This window comes from Daktulosphaira vitifoliae, unplaced genomic scaffold, assembly GCF_025091365.1.
Source record: "Daktulosphaira vitifoliae isolate Bord-2020 unplaced genomic scaffold, ASM2509136v1 Scaffold_1, whole genome shotgun sequence".
Taxonomy (NCBI): Eukaryota; Metazoa; Arthropoda; class Insecta; order Hemiptera; family Phylloxeridae; genus Daktulosphaira; species Daktulosphaira vitifoliae.
In genome coordinates this window covers 32,596,422-32,609,096 of record NW_026099572.1, presented here as the reverse complement: position 1 = coordinate 32,609,096, position 12,675 = coordinate 32,596,422, and the positions used below count along the sequence as shown (strand labels likewise).

At 26.2% G+C, this 12,675-nt stretch overlaps 2 protein-coding genes across 8 annotated transcripts in view; one reads left to right on the top strand and one right to left on the bottom strand.

Annotated features, from left to right (window-relative positions):
* Window positions 1-12,675, bottom strand: part of LOC126894232 (NK-tumor recognition protein-like) — a gene marked incomplete in the record, with an annotated part of 135,127 nt that overhangs the window by 114,530 nt on the left and 7,922 nt on the right.
* LOC126894237 (kinesin light chain) overlaps window positions 5,496-12,675 on the top strand; it is a 30,727-nt gene continuing 23,547 nt past the window's right edge. For 2 of the 7 annotated variants that reach the window (XM_050665091.1, XM_050665092.1), the window contains exons 1-6: window positions 5,497-5,693; window positions 5,813-6,010; window positions 6,430-6,651; window positions 7,388-7,481; window positions 8,301-8,535; window positions 9,206-9,293. In XM_050665091.1, the coding sequence (XP_050521048.1) occupies window positions 5,822-6,010; window positions 6,430-6,651; window positions 7,388-7,481; window positions 8,301-8,535; window positions 9,206-9,293 (828 nt within the window). In that variant the 5' untranslated portion in view covers window positions 5,497-5,693; window positions 5,813-5,821. Of the gene's footprint in view, window positions 5,694-5,812; window positions 6,011-6,429; window positions 6,652-7,387; window positions 7,482-8,300; window positions 8,536-9,205; window positions 9,294-12,675 lie in introns of all 7 variants that reach the window. The other 5 variants (XM_050665098.1, XM_050665093.1, XM_050665095.1 and 2 more) reach the window with 5 other exon arrangements.

The window sequence follows — 12,675 nt, the reverse complement described above, 5'->3', positions numbered from 1 at the left end:
GAATTTTGAGGCTATATGGAAAAACTTAGCATTAAGTGTTACATCAAATACTAATTAATAGTTATGGTTTAATGTTAACTGATTAAGATATGAAAAATGTGATTACTGACACTTTTTTCAAAAGTGTGATTGCTAATCCCGGGGACAGATTAGCCACTAAGATACCATTTTTATCTGAAAGCAGATTCTAACTTTTATTTAATGGATAAAGGTTTAAGTTATTTACCAAATTTTATTCAACTTGCTACTGTTTTAATTTTATCAAATGGTTTTTCCAAAAAAAGTATTAAGAATGAATAAGAAGTCCATAGGGTTCATAATATTATAATAATAAAGTTTAACCTCATAATATTGTGGTGAGGGTAAAGTTTTTGTTTTGTCCCCCTAGAAATAAGACTTTGGCTATGTCTGATTAGTGTTGCATTCAAATATTATCACACACATCCGTTTAGAAACTTTTAACTAATTTTTTAATACTTCACTTTTAGAGATAGTGGCTAAATATATTTAAATATAATTAAGCATAAAATTCATACAAATACCAGATTTAGGAAAACAATTAAACATAAAAACCCAATAAAAAAATGTTTAATTCTACTATTAATATCAACAATTATAGTTTTTATGCAACTTACAACTATTGGATGTTGATATCCAGTAAACTGTGTTACTTGAGGTTGAGAAAAGTTATCAGTTGGTAAATATGAAGCAGATGTATTTGACATTCCTGTCCAGTGAGAACCATAACCCAACAAGTTTTCGGACCCTATTGTTGGAGGAAGTGATTCAGATATGTTTTTAGATATTTTAGAAATAGATGTTTGTGATATACTGCTAGGATTAGTAGATTTGCTAGATTTTTCAGTAAGTGATAGTGGTGTGTCGCTTTTATCAGAATTTGTTATTGACATTGATCTAGATTGTTTAGGTGAATTATCACATTCTGAATTAGAAGAACCTAGATCTTGTACATATATAGAGGATAAATTTTGATTTTTGTTTTTTTTTGAGTATAATTCTTTAATTTTTGGTGAAGATTTTGTCCAGTAGTCATCACTATCTTTAGAAGAAAATTCTTTTCTACCAGGAGTCTTTGGTGCTTTTGAAAAAGGTTCTTCTCGAATAGGAGAATCGTCCCAAGTATTTAAATATTGGGTTTTCTTTGCACTTTTAGAAGACTGTGAATTTTCCCAGTAATTATCATCATCTTTAGCAGAAAGTTCTAATCGACCAGGAGTTTTGGGAGCTCTAGAAGAAAAATTAGATCTCCCTGGTGTTTTTGGTTCTTTAGGAATATTTTCATTTTTTTTACCACTTTCGATCCAATACTCATCATCATCATTACCTGAATATTCAATTCTCCTAGGAGTTTTAGAATTTTTAGAAGCTTCTAATTTTTCAACAAAGTCATCAGAATCATTACTATTATCGGAAGTATTTCTAATGATTTTATTTTTATCTGAAAATTTGTTGTGTTCATCTGAAGTTTTCGGATGCCTTGATATAGATCTTCTTCTAGGTGATCTATGTTTTGAAGGAGATGGACGCCTAGATCTACTTTTTGAACGTGAATGTGATCGGTATCGACTTGATGTATGAGAGCGTGAACGGTATCTACTATGTGAACGGCGTCTTTCAGGAGTCCGAGAGTAACGTCTTGAATTTCTAGTAGGAGAGTGATAAGGTCTCACTCGATATTGGCTTTGAGGAGAGTAAGGTCTTCCACGAGTACTTCTTTCCCAATAATTGTTTTGGTATGGTCTTCTTTGATCTCTAAAAGGATAATCTGATGAATGCTTATGATACTTAGCATCAGAGTAATATTCTTTTTTCTCTGAAGGTGAATTTCTTTCATTGTTATTATCGTTATTCTCTTTGGAAGGTGATCGAGAGTTTTCTCTTGTTTTATGACGTTTATCAGATGGCGAGCTCCATGATTTTTCTTCGTGAGTACTACTTTTTTCATTGTCATCATAGCTTTCAAATTTTTCTCGAGGATCTGGTGTTCTACTACTAAGTATACTTCTACCTCGTGTTCTTCCACGATAATAACCTCTGATGAATGGTCGACCTCTAGATCTTCTTGATCCTCGATTTCCTCTTTCCATCTTAACAACATTTAATTTTAAATTATTAATGTGAATAAAATAAAAACAAAGTTAGATTTGACAGACTAAATAGCTTGGTTTAAAATAAATAGTCATGTTTTAGCAAGAACAAGTAAAAATGGGAGGAGCATAGAAGCATTTACAATATTGATTTGACATGGTCAAAGTATAAAATTTTAATAGTAGGAGAATAAAATGACAGATAGATAGTAAGAAATTATGGACTAGACAAAAGAAATGAAAAACTTTGCCCTGAATTATATAAGAAATTGTAGAAATAATAAATGAAAGTAGAAAGTTTAAAAGGATATAGAAAGTCAATAAAACTACAAACTAATTAGAAATATCATTCAAAGTAAAGCAAAGGGGAAGCCAATGGAAAATGGTGAGATAACCAGTGTACCAATAGATGAAGAATTGGAAAAAGGAAGAAGTGACTTGGTTTTTGAGATTGTGAAAAAACTATTTAGCATAAGAATATTCAATGGGAATGCTCTATAAAGTAAAACGGGTGAAATACTTTTAACAGCTGAGTAATAGGTAAAGAGATAGAAGGAATACCTAGAATAACTGTACGCAGAATGACTTACTTACATGGAATATTAAAAAATAATTATGGAATGAAATTTAACAAAAAGAAAACAAAAGTTATGCAGTAAAACTAACTCTGTCCAACTCAATATTAAGATCGAAAATAAACAAATAAGTCAAATACAACATTTCATATATCTTGGAAGCAATAAAACAGAGGATAGGCAGAGCAAAATAATTATAATCTGCAGGATAGCATAGGCGACAAATAGCTTTTTAAGACAAAAGTTATATATTAACTACTAATGTTAGCTTGGAGATAAAGAAGATATTCCTGAAAAGTTATACATGGAGTGTTGGACTTTTTAAATGTGAAACATTATCAATGAAAAAAAATGGTCTTGAAGTCTTTGAGACGTGATGCTTCAGAAAAATGCTTACGATATCGTGGACAGAGAGGATAACAAATGAGAAGGTATAAGATAAAATAAAAATGAAAACTATGGAAATGTATTCAGTCCAAAAAAAATAAGATAATAGGACACATTTTAAGAGATGAAAGCTTTTTAAAGAAAATAATTGAAGATGTTGAAGGCCACATAGCAACAGGAATACCAAAGGCAGAATTTGTGTTATAGATAATAAAAGAACTTGCAAAGACCTGAAAAAATTTTCTCATAATAGAGAAGTATGAGAGCAACAAATAGTTCTAGATTTAAAAAAAAAATGATTTTTAAGTATTAATGCAAAGTAAAAAATTTAAATAAGAATGGAAAAATTGTAAAAGTATGTATACTATTATACAAGAGAATGTTACTCTTCCCCAATGTCTTCAAATTTTATAAATAATTACTTTCGATCATAAGAAAAAATAACTGATAGCAGAATTTTAACACATAGTTTTTACTTACTTTTTATTACAATTATGTTTTTAAGAATCCAATTATAAAAACAAAAAATATTATATTTTAAAACACTTAGCCACATTAAAGAAAAAAACGTGTTATAACTTAAAACTAAATCTTAAAACATAATAAGAGATGCGATTTGACAAACAACAACCAAGGCACCAATATACGGTAGATAACAGTACGTTTGATACTATCGATATTATGTATCAATTTTTATTGCGATTCTTCGTAGCACGATGAAACTTTTGTAAATTTACCAATATTTTTTGATAATGACAATTCTTTGACGATCTTCAAATTAAAGTTATTTATTTTCAATAATACTTTGTTATGATTAATTATTTGTCTTTATGATAATATTTTTACAAATTTTATCCGATATTATTATTTGCTAATTGAAAAAAATATGTTAAAAATGATAATTATAATATGATTTTTCAAATTTTGTTTTAGTAAAGGATTGAATCTTTAAACTTCTTTAATTTTGATTCATGTGGGCTTCGCAAATCATAGACAAAACTAGAAGGCTAAAAAAATTTAAATTTAAACAAGTACAAAAGATATTATACGGGACTTTAAGTGTGGAAGACGGTGAAAAATATGAATCTCCTATTTCAGAATTGATCGAAAATAATAATAAAATTCTTGTAATTACGCGTGAACGTATTATGAAGTCTAACATGGAAAATTTAAATAGTACATTTAAAACTATATTTTTATAGTTAAAAAAGTTTAAAATTAGGTTTATTGTTATTCAACTTGTGTATAAGCCGCATAAGTAGCAGTGGCATACCTAAGATTTTTCAATGGAAAGTTCATATACAAAAAAATTTAGTAATCTTATTTTTAAGTCATTTTTTAATCAAAGGGAAGGGGTAATGACCACTTCTCTGTGTAGCTATTTTAGTCACACCTGGATATGAAACTGTTAGGCGGAATTTAAACAGAATTTTTGGAATTTTTATCATTTTCCCTCGCCTAAAAATATTTTTATATTATATTATATACCATTTTTCTGGATATTTGAAGAGATAATTTTTTTTCAGCTTCGATGAGAAAGTATTTTAGGTCTAGACTGCTAATATGATTTTCTCAGGTCTAGTGACATAACTAGTAAGAGATTTTAAAGTGACATTTTACTCCCCCTTCAAGAATTCTTATTAAAATAGTATCAAAATTTAGAAATGTGTACTTAAAAAAGGTTCTCAGAAATGATAAAGAATCAGCTTTTAATCTGAAAGGAACACACTTATAATACTTCGGTGGCTTTTGTAAGCCATGTTGTGTTGATGTTCGGGCTTTGTAAAGCATCGGTTTAATCAGGTTTTTCAACTAAACTTTTTTTGGGTTGTAAAAATATCACAGAGATCGCTAGGGTTGGATGAATTTAAAAGGTATTAATAAAGGGAGAAATCATTTTAGATTTACACAATAAAAATATCATAGAATTTCAAGTACACTAATGATGCTCCTGTATCATTATGAGAACGTATTGATTGGTACTTTTATTTCAATTTGATAATAAGTGAGAGTATTAATTTATTATTATTAACATTAACAATAAATTACAATAATTATAATTTATATACTATCCCTATCTAAAACTCACTAAACCAAGTACTAAATGTACGATTTTTAATTTGATTACTTCCAAATACAACTTTTAAGGGTTTCATTAAAAAGTTATAAAACATTTTTTCTTACAAAAGAAACATGGTAAACGAGAAAAGTGAAAATAACTTCTTCGTATTTCTCTAACAAATAAATCTGATAGTACTGATGGAAACATCACATTAATATTTGGTATTATAATATATGCTATCAACTTGTGAACATTACCAAGATACATTCTTCTCAAACAAATCGAAATCGTGGTTACCAGATATGTGGTAAAGTGATGTCACCAACCCACAACCAATCAAATAATCTACCTAAGCAGACAAATTTCTATCAAGTAAAGAATATTGTGAAAGATTCCATTATTTTAGAACGTTGTTGAGTATTTTATTATTATAGTATTATTTTAACTGTTATCCATATAGTTTGTCATTAACAATTTGAATACTAGTTTTTAAATACTCATGTGTATTTTAAAAAAAAAAATTGTTGTCTGATTTTATTCTTTTATGTAAAGACTAACCAAGTAGGTACAAATTATAATTAAATTATTAATTATTTGTAAATAATTAACTCAGATTTTTTCAGCTATATTTTTTCTTATAAGTTAGCATTGAATTAATTGTATATATGGCATAATAATAGATAGTCAAAATGACTGTGATGTCTCAAGAAGAAATGGTGGTTGGCATTAAAACTGTTGCTCAGGGATTAGAAGCTCTGAAAAATGAGTTGATTGCGTCCAATAATCCGTCAGGTCAAAATTTTACCCAACCAGAAGAAAAACAATTGATGCTCCAAAAAACATTGGATATGACTGAATTAGGTCTAGGAGAAGCTCAGGTAAAAGATTCTAAAAAATATTTATTTCTATTTATTATTACTAATCAATACAAAATAGTGAAACATTCATGAAACAGATGATTAGAAAAATCTAATTAACTTTTAGAAGTTAAATAAATTGTTATATATTAAAATTTTGAGTATAAAATCTGAAACCAGTTAGGTAAAAAGTAATGTGTATAGGCATGTGTTAGGTTTTCAATTAAAATATGTTATCTCGGTACCAAAAATAACTTGCTTTTGTATTATATGTTACTTAACTGTACTATAATAGTTATTTGAATTTTTAAATGTAGGCTCTTTCAAATAAAAATTATATATACGTACATTTTTTTTTTTTTTTTTTTAATACACAATCATACAGTATCCTTTTGTTAAAGTGCTTTTAAAAAATTAATTAAAATTATCATAATATTTAGGTAATGTTGGCATTAGCATCTCACCTTCAAAATGTTGAAGCGGAGAAACAAAAGTTAAGAACTCAAGTACGTAGGCTATGTCAAGAAAACGCATGGCTTCGTGATGAATTGGCAAACACTCAACAAAAATTGCAAGCATCAGAACAAGCTGTTGCATTATTAGATGAGCAAAATAAACATCTTGAATTCATGGCGTCTATTAGCAAATTTGATGCTGATAAGGTAATAATTACTACAAAAATCTACCAATATCAAAATATCTAATATCAATATCAAAATTANGTTAACTACTCAAATATTTTTTTATTAGCATCCTAATATATCAATAATCTTAGTTTGAAGCTATTTTTAAAGTTTTTTATGTAAAATAAAAATCAAATTAAAAATTTAATTTTATCAACATCGTTCTATTGTTATTATGCTTGATGTATGTTTATTTTTATGGTCTGATAATAACAACTTATATTAAATAAATGTTTAATTTAAGACAGTATATCCTAACCTTTTTGACTTCATGGCATAGTACTTTGTTTTACTATGTACAGAAGCAGTGCCAACTTAACCTCCCGACAAACAGTAAGTCTATATAAAATAATTTCACAGCACACTTATAAAAGTCAGACAGTATATAATTGCTTTATGATACATAAGTTAGAAAATAACTAATATAAAGTTTGTCAAAAAAATGCCTATTAATAAATATAATTTATCTTCATCAGATATAATCAAAATAATTTGGAAAAATTGTTGATCAATAACACATCTCATAAGAGTAACATTTTTTTTAATAACTGTGTATAGGTTGAATATTCTAAAAACATGTGTTGTTTATCATATTTACTTGCTCAACTCATTTTTTTGTATATACGAAAAATATATATGATATTTATTTAAAATAGTTGTGAACATAATAAGTCAAAAAAGAACTACATTTTTAATATTTTTTATTATATTTTAGACTGAAGATCAGACTGAAAACAAACAAGAAAAATCTAAAAATGATGATCCAGTGGTAGATTTATTTCCAGATGATGACAATGAAGAAAGAAACAGTAATTTAAAGTTTAATCATTATTATTACACTGGGAGTAAAAATAATAATTGTCATGCCATTGTTAAATAGTTACACGTATAAGCAGTTATTCTTATCATGCACAAAGTTAAAACATTTTTTCTCCTACCCCCTTAAATATATTGTTATGATGTATATCAACTTTCATGGAAGTGTACTAGAATGTGAATTAAAAGTGCTAGGTGGTATATTGGTTAGTCTCTACTACTAACTTTTGGGTCGTAGGTTTTAGTATGGTGCCTTTTTTTCACATGATTTCTGATACACTTTCGATAACCAACCATCAATCCCTGGTGACTATAGCACATTGAAAAGAACAATGACTATCTATTTAATGATTCTAAACCTGCAAAAATTAAGGCTAATATTACTACAAAAAAAAATGATAGAAACAGCGCTTAAATTGTTAGAAAGCAACATTGAATGAAATTAATGAATGCATTGTTAGTCTTTTGCAAGTAGCTAAAGTGTACTATTCAAAAATTATAAAATCAGTTATTTTTCAAATATATTCATTGTGAATTCTTGGTGAGTTTTGAGAGGATTTATCCTCCTAAAATTCACCAAACTTTGTTAATGATAAATGATAATGTGTTATTAAATATATATATATATATATAATTTTATAAAGTTAAATATTAAATAATAACTTGAAAAAATTTCTTTCTAATTTATTCTCTTATTTTATTATCATTTTTTCACTATTAAACATTATGTTACTATTATTATTTTAAGTTCATTTTGATTTGTTTTCCTTAGTTTCTTATTCTTATTTTATTTTTTAATAATTAAATTCAAGCATTGTCACCAACACCACCTTCACAATTTGCACAGCAAGTTAACGCTGGAGCAGGTTATGAAATTCCTGCTCGTTTAAGAACATTACATAACTTAGTAATACAATATGCATCTCAAGGCAGATATGAAGTTGCTGTACCTTTGTGCAAACAAGCTTTAGAAGATCTAGAAAAAACATCTGGTCATGATCACCCGGATGTTGCTACAATGTTAAATATTTTAGCACTTGTTTACAGGTAGATATCAGAATAAATAAAAAATTTCTTTGGTTTGTTTTAAGCAAAGTTAGGACATAAAGTTATTTCTATTCCTAGTTTAAGATTATCTTTTAGTATAGGAGTCGATTGTATCAGGGCTGGAGAGATTACAGCCTCTATGGACGTTTTTGTATCTCCAAAAATAAACTTTGTACTTTTAGGGTGGGACAAGGTAATGTAATGGAATTGCTCTCTTTTCAGACTTATATATTAAAGCACGTGACTAAAACCCTTATAGAATTTGTTTTCAAACTACACCCATGTAATCTGAATAAAGTTAAAGTCAGAAAACTATAGTCCTTGATAATATAATATTGCTAAAAATGATAAATTATACATAATTTTATTGAAATATACCCATATTAGCCATTACTTTCATCTGAATATAATAAAGTAACTGAAAAATCTAATTATTTCTTCACACATTTTTATCATGTTAAAGGAACAATTTTTATTGTCAAATATTTATATTGTTGTAAAAAGTAAGCTAATTATATAGATTTATATGTTCAAATGAATAGCAGAACTAAGTTAGAAAAAGTATGCCTTTGAATATTCCATCTACTTAATGTATTTTTGGATATCTCTAGAATTTTATTAATATTTTGACAATATGAAAAGTGTAATTGAATTTTTTGTTATTTTTAAGAGATCAAAATAAGTATAAAGATGCAGCCAATTTATTAAATGATGCATTAGCTATCCGAGAAAAAACCTTAGGCGAAAATCATCCTGCGGTAAGTTTTAATTAAAATTTTTATTATGAAATAAGCAAGTGTAAAAATGTTAGGATAATGTTTGTATTTTTCTTTAGAGAAACATAGTGCTTATATTATACGTTAGCTTTTATTTTGTTAAGTATATTATGTACAGAATGATTCTTTTAACGCTAGCCACTCAATTTTTCTTAAATAATAAGATTTTTGAAATTTTAATTTTGTTAGTTACATATGTATTTCCATTTATCTGTTATAATACAATTTGTAGGTCCATCCCTTATAACATAGGGATATCAATTATATTTTTTTTAAAGGCAACCTACTTGCTAGGTACACTAGCTTATAAAATAGAAATTGAGATAATTCAGCAAATGACTGGTCAATAACAATTTTTGAACCAGTACTTCAGAAGTTATTAACAAATTAAATTAATGACTGAAGGTCAGGACTGAGTACAGCATTTTTTATCACTATTCATTTCCTGGCTGTACTCTACCTCTCGCCAAAGTATGAAAATGAGAGTAACTATTGAAGTATTTGTCCAAAAGTTGTTATTGACCAGTCATTTTTTTAAGTTGAATGGATAAAAAAATTATAAGAACAAAATTGTACATTTTTAGCTTTGATGCGAAGCTGAAAAGGTATTAATTTTACCACAATGTGTTTTTTTTTTTTTGTCTGTTGCCATTTTTACTCGGCTCTCACTGACCGATTTTGATGAACAATTTGTCAAAAGATCAGAAATCGTATCTAGTTGAAATCATTACCCTTCAAAAAGGAAAAAAATTTCTCGTTCTCGTAAATGGGGGGATATCCAAATAAATTACAATTTTTAAAATTGGTATATTTATGTGAAATTTCTATGTAAAAATGGTTGCCTTAGTTTAAAAAGAATGCTATTTTTGTGTTAAAATTTTCGATTTTAAATTGTCAACTTTAAATTGCTATAACTTTTTGAATAATATATGTATCAACACAAATTTTTTTTTTCTAAATACATTATATATATACCTCTTTAATTTAACATACTTTTTATTTAAATAGGACAATTTTCCTTTATACAGTGGGCTTTCAAAACTTGAAAAATACGTATAAAAAGTAGAACTTTTTCAACTTTTGAAAATGTTCCGGAAATACTGCATTCTTTAAACATATGTCAAATTAAAGCTTACAATAAATACTATAAGTTCAAAAAAAAAAAATTGTCCCGACACCTTTTCTTCTATAGAAAAATAGCTGTTGAATTTAACGAAACTTATAATTTTTATGTAAAAATCACTGTTTAACATGAAATATTTTAATACTTAAAACTGCCATAACTTTTTGAAAAATGAAAAAATTAAAATAATTTTTTTGAAAATCTGACTCTAAACCTATTTAATCTAACAATTTTTGCACACAAGTTAAACTTTTTCAATGTTATTTTTTGAAAATATTCCGGAAATATTGACACTTATTTAATTTTAAATTAAAGCTTATATTATTATTTAGAATAAAGTTCATAAGACATAAATAGTTAAACTTATTTAAATTTTTTTGCTTTTTTAAAGTTGAAAAAGTAACTTTAAAATTTGAATTAGCTTAAATTGCTAATTTTATTATCGACGAAAGCGACGAACAGTTGTCAAATTGGTAACACTTGTGTCTTTCACGGTTGGGTACGAGGTTTGAATTTGCCTGTGGCAATTAATATTTTGCATTTTTTTTAAGTTAGAAAAATGTTCAAATCATTTGATTTTTATCTCATTTAGATTCATTAAATACTTCAATTCACATTTCACTAACACATTCACTTCAATAAATATTAAGGATCCCATCACTACAGTTTCCCCTCATGAGAAGAAATTTCTTATTATCTATTTCTTATTAATATTAATATTATTTTACAATGTGTTTTTTTTATGGCTGCAATTTATTTTTCCAATCCTCAATTAACCTACTTTTTTCAACGATATGTTAAATGATTATAATTCGTATTTAGTTGAAGATATTACCCTCAAATATTGAAAAAAAATCTCTTAATCAAATCAAAGTATTAAACTACAAAAGTAAATAATTTTACTTTGCAATTTATTTATTTTTTAACTCTATTTGTGTATGTTACTAGTAGTCTATAACATTACAAATTTTTGGAATGTTATAGACTGTTAATATTTCAAATTTTTTGGTAACATGTTGCTATATAAATCACTTTTAAAAACAATAATTTTTAGTTTCACCAGAATTTAACAATGGATTTTTACAATTATAATCAAAATTTATAACTCATTTAATTGAGTATAGCTTTTTAACAACTTTTTTTTCATTGGTTTTTTTAGTTAAAGTAAATCATTAAAATTAATTCAGTTCTGCATATTTCAATTGTAGAATCTTTTTAAACACCAAAAGTTAATTAGAAATGATTACTATGACTTCTATTTAAATGATCTGTTACGATAAAAATGCAAAAAATTCGAGCTTTACTAATAAATTTACTGTAAATATTATTTATAAAATTTCTTGAGTGCATATTAATCCTAACAATACCATATTTTTTATGGTTATAAATTCATTTTTTTTTTATTATAAACTTTTCGAACAATCTGTTAGAGCAACACTTTTTGATGTTATTATTATTATTGTTACTTTTAATTTATCTTTGCAGTATTTTAAATAGCAACTTTTAGTTAATATTTTGTTAAAACTTTTGTTTGTTTGGTTTACTACAAAACTATCTTTTTTCTCATTATTTATTTAAACCATTGTTCAGGAATATTTTCAGTGCATTTAATTTTTTGGGACCACTTTATATATATATTGAAATTTCAGACACACTAATTAAAATTTCTTGTAATATTTAGCATTAAAACTATATTAAATAATATCAGCCATAAGTGATCAATTTATCAAGGTAAATTTTAATGTAAAATAACATTCAGTACCTTGATAAATCAGAGACCTATTAAGCATCTCATAATTGATTCTGTTAATTCACTATATCCAGAGCTAGTAACTTTTATTTTCTGTTCAGTAACATAATTATCAATAGTAAGTATATTAGTTAGTTAGTATATTAGTATTTTGATATCATGTCTCTTTAATGTTTTCTCTATAGCTAATAGGTAATTCCAAAATTTTGTTTCCAATTTAATAAGTTTTGTTCAGTTAGTTTATTATTAGTTCACTGGTGTTCATTGTAATATGCATGCTTTATATGTGATCACCAACACAAGTTAATTCATTATTTTAAAAACTGATTAACTATAAATATTTAATATAACATATGACATTACATTTAATGTTTCAATATACATATAATATAACAACACGTAAATATATATATATATACAGGGTGATTTTTTTATCATAACCCACTCAATTACTTATAGAATAATAATAATTTAAACATTTTTTTTTTTTT